Source organism: Myxocyprinus asiaticus, chromosome 18, assembly GCF_019703515.2.
Source record: "Myxocyprinus asiaticus isolate MX2 ecotype Aquarium Trade chromosome 18, UBuf_Myxa_2, whole genome shotgun sequence".
Lineage (NCBI taxonomy): Eukaryota > Metazoa > Chordata > Actinopteri > Cypriniformes > Catostomidae > Myxocyprinus > Myxocyprinus asiaticus.
In genome coordinates, this window is record NC_059361.1 from 17,586,409 (window position 1) to 17,596,147 (window position 9,739).

At 38.7% G+C, this 9,739-nt stretch overlaps 2 protein-coding genes across 2 annotated transcripts; one reads left to right on the forward strand and one right to left on the reverse strand.

Annotated features, from left to right (window-relative positions):
* Nucleotides 1-1,652: 1,652 nt before the first annotated feature.
* LOC127456498 (U1 small nuclear ribonucleoprotein A-like) lies at nt 1,653-5,321 on the reverse strand. Its single transcript, XM_051725025.1, has 7 exons — nt 5,234-5,321; nt 4,737-4,813; nt 4,472-4,644; nt 4,182-4,355; nt 3,871-4,047; nt 3,709-3,797; nt 1,653-3,551 (listed from the first exon to the last, which is right to left on the reverse strand). Exons 2-7 carry the CDS (start codon nt 4,807-4,809, stop codon nt 3,392-3,394), a joined length of 846 nt encoding a protein of 281 aa, XP_051580985.1. The 5' UTR covers nt 4,810-4,813; nt 5,234-5,321; the 3' UTR covers nt 1,653-3,391.
* A 326-nt stretch (nt 5,322-5,647) lies between these two features.
* On the forward strand, nt 5,648-9,708 carry LOC127456497 (UPF0692 protein C19orf54 homolog). Its single transcript, XM_051725024.1, has 7 exons — nt 5,648-5,766; nt 5,981-6,178; nt 6,274-6,342; nt 6,529-6,653; nt 7,507-7,636; nt 7,768-7,838; nt 7,924-9,708. The coding sequence occupies exons 2-7, from the start codon at nt 6,003-6,005 to the stop codon at nt 8,253-8,255; spliced, it is 903 nt and encodes a 300-aa protein (XP_051580984.1). The 5' UTR covers nt 5,648-5,766; nt 5,981-6,002; the 3' UTR covers nt 8,256-9,708.
* The last annotated feature ends 31 nt before the right edge of the window (nt 9,709-9,739 follow it).

Below are 9,739 nucleotides of genomic sequence, written 5' to 3' on the forward strand. Positions count from 1 at the left end.
GTTGAGAACTAATGTTGGGAGTTATTGCTCTGAAATACCTCACAGACGGGTCTGTTTTCATTTAGAGCTGTTGGCGGGAGTTTCTTCAGAACCCAACCTAAGCTTTGAGTATCTGTCGCTCTCTGGTGGCCAGAGTTTGAACATCTGTATTTCAATCGGGTCAATTATTACTCCCTGCTAATTTAGAGTCTGGGGGACGGAGCTTTGACTTCTATCAAGAAATTATGGGAGAAATATTTAAACTTTGTATTGGAGGAGGGAGTGTGGGCTAGGATTCTAAAAAACGTCAAGTCTGTATCTAGAGATGCAAGGGTGCGCCTTATGCAATTCAAGATTTTACATCTATTCTATTGGACCCCCTCTAGATTGTATAGGCTTGGTCTTAAAGACACACCCACATGCTGGCGATGCCAATCAAAAGATGGAGACACAACCCATCCATGTTTTTTGGTGGTGTGTTAAGATTCAAGTATTTTGGTTTAAGGCTCAGTTTTATGTGTTACGTATTGGGCACTCAGATTTCATTTTGCCCCAGACTCTGTATTTTAGGCGATGGGGCGGTTAAGAATATAGGGGATAAACACATAAAAAAAAATTGGGTCCTAACCAGTGTTACGATAGGCAAACAAATTGTTTTGAGGGGACGGAAGTCGGCTGGAGCGCCTTCATTTCAAGAATGGTTCACGGAGATGCGGAGGGTGGCTTTTGAGGAAGTGTCATGTAGAAGGCTGGGGATCTGGGATTTGTTTGATGGGAAATGGTGCAGCTATTTGGCGTTTTTGGAAGGCTCTCGGGGAGGGACCACAGGGATGTTTGTTGAGGGTCAGGTTGGGGTTGGGGAGGGGTAATAGTGGGGGTTAAATGTTGATTCTGTTTATATATGTTTTGCTTTTCTTTGTTATCTGTATATTAATCAATAAAAAAATGTTAATCAGAAAAAAAGGAACAATTGCAAGCATATCCCTTTGCTCATAATTTGGCGTGGTAATAATAACCGAAGTACAAATTATGGTAAATAAACTAATCATAATAATATGCATGACCCTTAGACCTAGGTTTTAACCTATTACAGCCCATTTTGGGAGTTCCCTTATGGGTGTGACTGGAATCATGACAAGGCGCAGTGATAAAAAAATGTAGCCCACATATATAATTTTCTCAAATCAACCAACCAACCTTTCATTTGGTCATATGATCAGTGTGAGAGCAGCTATGTCCCACACATTGCTGGCATAAGATAAGTGTGTTCTGTGAATGAAAAGGGGCAGTGTTGCTGAACAACAAACTGCTAGGCATAACGCCAATTGCCAATGACACACACACACACACACACACACACACACACACACAAACGGCAACAGTTAAGGTCAGGTTTTTCTGAAAACAGCAGAGTGTCCAGAGGCTTGGGAAAACTGCAGACTAATGCACGTTTGTGTACACAAAAAAAAGTTGATCTCATCTAGGTCACAGCAAAATGTAATTGAAGCCCTTATTATACAGCCGACATTCCAGAGTTCTTGAAACTTAATTCAAAATCAGAGAAAGACTCCTAGACCATGAGAGGCCCATTTTCCTTCAATGGAAATCACTCACTACTTGAAATGAAAGTGAACGATTTTCTAGTTAGAGGACTTCCACAAACCATGCATTAATTTCACTTCCATAGGGAAACGTTCCCATTTATTAATAATGCGCATTTGTAATCTTGAGGTTTTGGAAATATACATTCAAATCAACAGTTTCAATGCAACAAGGTAAACAAACTAATGCAACATGAACAAATAACATTAATCTTACCACCTACAGTGAGTGTCACATACAGTTACTCTCAAAACATGAAGGAATGACCTACTTACATTTTTACACAGTCGCACTGCGATGCTTTTTGAGTGTTTGATATCAGAAGAGTGGTCGTCCCTATGTCCATAAGCCAATTTGGATGTAGACGGTTACTGAGAACATCAGTAATGTGTGGTCACACACTAAAGACACAAACCAATAACTGACATCTTTGTGAACCATTAAGTTTCAAGGGAAATTATAACTGCAATATAATTTAATACTTAGTAGAGCTCCCTTTTATTTTAATAACAGCCACCAGTCTTTTTTGGATATTTTTCTACTAGCTACACACACCTAGATTGGGGAATATTTCACCATTCTTTCTTGCAGAAATTTTCAAGTTGTCAAATGCTGCCATTATGTGTTTTTTGGAGCTTCAACATTTTGGTACCCATTCACTTGCATTGTATGGATCTACAGAGCTGAAATATTAATTCTAAAAATCTTTGTGTTCAGCAGATTAAAGTCAGTCATACATATATGGGATGGCATGAGGGTGAGTAAGAGAGAGAATTTTAAGGTGAACTATTCCTTTAAGCCACTGTGTTGTTTTTTCTTTGCCGTTGTTTTTAGGGTCATTGTTGTACTGAAAGGTGAACTCCCTGCCTATCTTCAGTTGTCGAACAGAGGGCAGCAGATTTTCCTCAAGAATCTGGATGTACATGGAAACATCCATTTTCTTCAATCCTGACCAGCTGCCCAGTCCCAGCTGAAGAAAAATACTCCACAATATAATGTCGCCACCACCATGCTACACAATAGGGATACGTTTTGGGTGGTGTACTGAGTTTGGTTGTATAGCGCTTAGAGTTCAGTCCAAAAAGTTAAAGGTTTTTGTCTCATCGGACCACAAAACGTTTTGCTACATGGCATCTTAATCCTCCATGATCCTCCACAAAAATTTAACTTTTTGGACTAGTGCCAAAGAGACAATGTTAACTGTTTTTGAGGAATTCAACCTATGAGAGGCTTACTTAGAGTTGAAGTATTTAGTACTTTAACGTCGAAAAAGTTACTCACTTCAGCTATAAATTGTCCTATTCTCAACTGAAGATTCCTTAAATGTTCTGTATGTTGTGTCCAAAACCAAAATATTGAGTCCCAAGTGAAACGAGCAATGAACAAGACAAAATGCAAAATACAATATGTAAAACAATGTAATTTAATGAAAAACACTAAAGCTCCAGGTACAATGTCTGGGAACCAGACTCTGGGTGCAATGCTTTTCAAGAATCAGTAAAAAAAAAAAAAAAAAAAATCCAACATACTTACAAAATTCACCAAAGCCGATCCTCTCAGAGAAGAGAGAAAGACAACAAAAAAAATGTAAAGATGAAAATTAATCTTCCCCCACTGCTAAATTTGTATTGTCAAATATAAAACTAAAATAACTGTGGCAAGGCTAGGCATGTTATTTTAAAATAAAACGCAAATTTACTTTCCTTTTCTGGATATACATCAATTAAAAATGCATTTAACGCAGGCCTGTGGAACTGCCATCTGTCGTAGGAGCTGCATGTATGTGTGAGTGTTAGTGTGCACAAAGAAGTTATTTCTTGGCAAAGGAGATTTTCATAGCACTGCTCTGTGTGATCTTAAACCCTTGCAGTGCTTCTCTGGCTGCACCCGCCTGCACCTCATTGTCAAACTCCACAAAGGCGATATCGTGACGACCAGGGACGAGACGAACCTCTTTGAATCCAGGGAACCTGAGAAGACAGACATCATTATTAATTATTGACATCTTATATTTTAAATGATCAGGAATTCAGCGCTATATGTTACCAGCCCCACTCTGATTAAGGTTTAACATCCACAGCTTTTGGGACAATGCGAGATTTACAAACAAAGCATGCAATGTCTCACTGGTTGAAAAGCATGGACAGCATAAGTTCGTTGGTCTCCTCTGGGAGATTGGTAAGAAACAGGATGTGGTTGGGAGGGTTTTCTGAAACCTACAAACAAAAATGTTAACAATGAATAAATATCAACCAAATATAGAGGCTTTACTCTATTTCCAGTACATACCTGTGGAGGCATCTGGCCTGGCATTTGACCTGGCATCATCTGCCCTGGTGGCATGGCACCAGGTGGCATCTGTCCAGGTCCCATGCCAGGTGGTGGCATCATACCAGGTGGAGGCATGTAGGGAGGCTGACCAGGCATTGGCATCATGCGAGGGGCTTGACTCATGGGTGGCATTCCCTGTAAGAGACACACAAAGATTCAATAGATATATCTCCATAGCAGGCTTTAAAAAAGGCTGAGAGACACAAACTGAATACTAGTTACAGTTGACCAGAGAAGGCACCACTTACGAAGATCCCTAATATACTTACAGGCACGGCTGCATGTACTCCAGCCATAGCAGGTGTGGCAGCAGAAGTACTCTTTTTCCCAGCAGTTGCATCAGGGCCTTTAGGCTTTTTCTTCTCTTTCTTACGATCCCGCTCCATAAACGTACCCTTCATCTTTGCAATGATATCAGAGTCCTGCTTTGAATACTGAATATGCTGCGAAACAGATTGTATATATGCGATTTAGGCCAGATCATGGCATACCTTAATTAAACACAGATTGCTTTAATAGCAGACACCTTATGTAAGATTTAAACGATTATGGATCATACCATAGGTTTATCATAAAATGGAAAGCCCTGCATGGAGCGGAGTGCGTTGGAAGCACTGTTGATCTCCTTGAAGATCACAAAGGCTTGACCCTTCATTTTCAGTGCAGGGGAAACAAGGATATCCAGGATTTGTCCAAACTGGGAGAATATAGCATAAAGCGACTTCTTCAGTTCTATTAAAGGAGAAAAAGGACACATCAGTCAAAACGTTGGTGTGAAATCAATGTAAAACAAAGCTAGAAAACAGTTGAAGAAACATCCATGCCATCTTTTTTTATCTTCTCATTCAAATTGTTGATGTAAATAGTGTGGTTTAGACGCATCTCCTGGCCAGCCATGATTCTGTAATAGAACAACACATATTAAACATTCGCCTGGGAATGATTATGAAACATAAACAGGCGTCCACCAACGAGGTGAAGTGAGAAGCTCAATAAAATGCCTTCTGAACGACCGACTAAACTTCCCCGAACTCATACTGAGAACACGGTAAATGCTGGAAGCCAGTCTAAGTATAACCAAAAGACATGAATCAGGAAGATAGACATTCATTTGTCCCATAATTAAATTAAACTCTAAAACTGTGCATGACTGATCTACCTCGTTGCTGAATAAGCAGCTAGCGAGTTAACTTGTTGATTGGCATTCCAAAATAACTTCAATGGAATACATTTTTTCCAGCGAAAGCAAACATATATTTCGAGATAAAATAAAACAACCTACTGCCCCTTAAGTAAACATTGACTGAACTGATAAACTTACATTAAACAAGCTCCAATCCATACAGTGAGAAACTTGCTACAACTAAATAAAGGGGATAAAGAGCGCGCAACATCCGCCTGAAAACCCGCCTTTCCTAATATAAAAGGATCCGATTGGACAGAACGTCTTGCTGAAAAATAGTCGATTGGTAGACAAGTACTTTCCGGTTCTAAGCTCCAATTTTGATTGGACTCTTTGGAGGAGGGCGGTTCGTGTTGCTGTGAAGTCATTGGTGCGTTGATCGTGTTGCGCTTTATTTTGTTCGGGTGTCACACAACGTATTAAAAATGCTGCTTCTAGGAAATATTGAATGACGAAATTGCTTTTTCGTAGTAAAGAGAAATATCTGCATAACGTGTTAAACTTGTGTAGCCTATATATATATATATATATATATATATATATATATATATATATATATATATATATATATATATATATATTTTTTTTTTTTTTTTTTGGACTCTCACTACCATGACTCTATGTCCTTATTTGGAATTCCCTTGGTAGTGAACACCGACTTTACCGTACTGGTTCGTGTAAATTTAATAATACTTTAGCATGTGTATTCATTGCAACATTGTTTTGGTGTCACTTTATTTTACACCCCATTGTAACTTATGTATATGGCTTGCTCATTACTCTGTCATTTGCAATACTCTATAAGCTTTATGTCCGTTCAATCACAGTCTTGCCCATTAGTGACGGTGGAAAGTTTTTCATTCTGTCTTGTCACTTATTCCACAGAGTGAAAGTCTACTGGAGCGGTATGTCAACGGAGAACCATGCAACACCCCCTCCACCCCCACTCCCACCTCCACCCACTTCATTGATATGCTCAGTGTCCAGCAAGAAGAAGCTTTACCAGGCTATTGCTGAGGGAAAGGCCCCTGTAGAGGGGGATCATGAAGAGGCAAAGATTATTATTAGACAGAGAGAAAGCAGGTGAGGTATAAATCAAAATGGCATGCAGCAAACCTTTTCTTTTAGTCTCAAACTTTGTATACTAAGTAATTTCATCACACCATTTCTTGCTTAAGTTTTAGGAAGGATCTACAGTGGTTGCTCTTCAATAAGTATGTGCCCTCGCTCATTCAAGATGGTCCACAGTGAGTTTTCAATGGACTAATCCAGTGCCAGAAACAATTTTGCAGATCAGTACTATTGGAGTTCACTTTTATCATATCCCTTTTTTCTTTTTACACTGCTATTTTTTACGGATTCAAACTTTTGTGGCCGTCAAGTCTTTGCACTGCTAGATACTGATATTTCATTGCTATTGTTTATTTCTTAAGATGTGGTCTTGTGGCCTTATGGATGGCAACGCATTTACTGCAACCTCCAAAGATGGTATCCATGGAGACAGTGACCCAGGCTGCTAAAGACAAGGGCTACACTGCACAAGGAGAAATGTTTTCTGGTACTTAGTTAACTACTACTTTTAAAGGTTACTGTCATATTCAGACAAAAGATTTAATCAAAGACATTGTAGTTAGGCCTATGTTTAAATGTATTTATGTGTGCATACTTTTGCATTAACATGTAAGAAGAAATTGGACACACAGTTTGGCAACAGACTTAAAAGAATGTTCCGGGCTCAGTATGACAGCATTTGTGGCATAATGTTGATTATCACAAAAAATAATTTTGACTCGTCCCTCCTTTTCTTAAAAAAACAAAAAAACAGTTACAGTGAGGCACTTACAGTGGAAGTAAGTGGGACAATTTCTGGAGAGTTTAAACACAGAAATGTGCAGCTTATAATTTTATAAAAGTACTAACATTAATTCTTCTATTAAAACTTGTGTATGATTTGAGCTGTAAAGTTGCTTAAATCATTGTTTTTACAGTCATTTTAGGGTTTGTTGTCATTACATCGTCATGGCAACAAAGCTTTAAAATTGGCTATACATTTTTAAGTGATTTTATCACACTGAAATCATTTTAACACACAATGTTTACGTCTTGTGGCTATACTTTTGAAATAGTGAGTATTTTAATGTTCACGGATTGGCCCCATTCACTTCTATTTTTAGTGCCTTACTGGAACCCAGATTTTTAGAGGGATGAGTTGAAATTATTTTTTATTTTTTTGGTAATCAACATTATGCCAAAAATGCTGTCGATTGAGCTTAACTTGTATTGAACCTGGAATATACCTTTAAGAATGTTTGAGGTTTTATAAAACATGTCAGTTCTTTTTTTTTTTTTAGACATTTAAATGCTGTCGTTCTTTGTAAATTTTCTTGTTTTCTGTTTCGGTTTTGAATTAGCCAGTGACATGACCAAGCTGGCAGATGAAGTGTGTGCATGCAGAGTTCAGAGGTTATCAGGGGGCATGATGGGAGACAACACTGCTGTCATTCTTAAACATCTCACTGGCGGGCAGCCTGTCCTCATACCGTATCTTTACTGCTTACGTTTTTGATTGAGTCCACACACACACATTCACATATAAATGTTTCATATGCATATTACACTGTATAATAATTCCTGTATAGATTGTAGTTCTTCCCTTGACTGCTTTGTCACAGATATGATGAAGATTTTAATCATGAGCCCTGTCTACGCAATGGTCACAAAGCCCATTGGGCAGTTGTCTCAGGTGAGACTAATTAACCAACCAACAAACAAACTCATCAGTTTGGTGAAACTTACAAAGTTAAAACATATTTTGCTATTTTATCCAGGTATATTATTGGGTGTAAGACAGGGGTGTGTGGACAGCAAGCGGTTCCCCACTGATGTTACGCTGCCCTGGCTGCATCTCTCTCAGAATGGGGCCTCCATTTCTTGGCACACTGATGGCATTGAAGAAGTGTTTGTTCTGGCTAAACAGGGAAAGAGTCTACGTTACCAACTGTGGAAGTTTGAGACCATTGCACAGAGCAATGCTCAGCTCAAGGAAATGGACCCTCAGAGAGCCAGTGATGGAACGTGTTATGTGCTTCCTCCTGGTGGTGTGCAGGAAGGTCTTGCAGGTCAAGTGGTGCTGCTTCACACTAATACACTGATGGCCTGATCAAGAATAGCACCAAACACACATTTACAGACTAAATGAGCTCTCTGGATTTGGCTGACAACGGTTTAGTACAGTGGTTCCCAACCCTGTTCCCGGAGGCCCCCCAACACTACACATTTTGGATATCTCCCCAATCAAACACACCTGATTCAACTCATCAGCTTGTTAGTGGAGACTCCAAGACCTGAACTGGGTGTGTCAGAAAAGGGAGATATACAAAATGTGCAGTGTTGGGGGACCTCCAGGAACAGGGTTGGGAACCACTGGTTTAGTAAACCCTGTGTTTCAGTCTTCATCCACTAGGTGTCCTTATAGTTCATCTTTAAAAATGCCAAGCTAATTGACAATGAATGGAATGGGACGCTACTGGTAATATCATGGAATTAAGATACTTTATTCAAAACTTGGAGACAGATGCAGAATAGTGTAATTATATTATTTGCTCATGGATCTTATTCAGAGTAGTGCTATATATTAAATTTTTGACGGCAATATAAACAATGCTCGGTGGCACTTTCAGTCCCTGTGAAGTGCCTTGACGAGTGCAGTTCGAATTGGTGGGACATGTCGAACAACTCGACCCATTTAAAAAAAATAGCCAATAGGCTTTAGTTTACAGCCATACACACACATATACGCCTTTCCACTGTGCTGCTCATGCCAGAGCCGCTTACCAGGTAAACTTGACAAGCAATCTCAATACCGACCAGCTTTTCTAAAACCTTGAGAACAGAATGATGATCTAACTGACAACATAATCCACAAATGCACAGAGAACATCGCGGTCTTTGCTTACAACAGACAGTGGTACGAAAAGTGCTGCATTCCGAAGTTTCAACTGCATCAGATATACATATTCAGCACCGGGAAAAATTAAGAGACCACTGCAAAATTATCAGTTTCTCTGGATTTACTATTTATACTGTTGGTATGTGTGAGTAAAATGAACATTTTTGTTTTATTCTATAAAGTACTGACAACATTTCTCCCAAATTCCAAATAAAAATATTGTCATTTAGAGCATTTATTTGCAGAAAATGACAACTGGTCAAAATGACAAAAAAGATGCAGTGTTTTCAGACCTTGAATAATGCAAAGAAAACAAGTTCATATTCATTTTTAAACAACACAATACTAATGTTTTAATTTAGGAAGAGTTCAGAAATCAATATTTGGTGGAATAACCCTGATTTTGAATTGCAAATAAAAAATAAAACTCAAACTGGCCTTTTCTCCTTTTTTTTTTTTTTTTTTGTTTTCTCTTCATTTTGAGAAGTTTCACAACAAAGATGTTAGTACATGTCTTGTACTGATGACCCTTTAATAGGACAAAGTGTTATGATGTCATCCAGAGGTTGCAGAACCATTCCAGTCATATGTTGTGCAACTTGAGGAAGAGCTCCTTTGTATAGGAAATTATGACAGAGGAAAGTCACATGGCAGAATGGAACATTTACAGTAACCAAGTCAGTTACCAGTTTCCT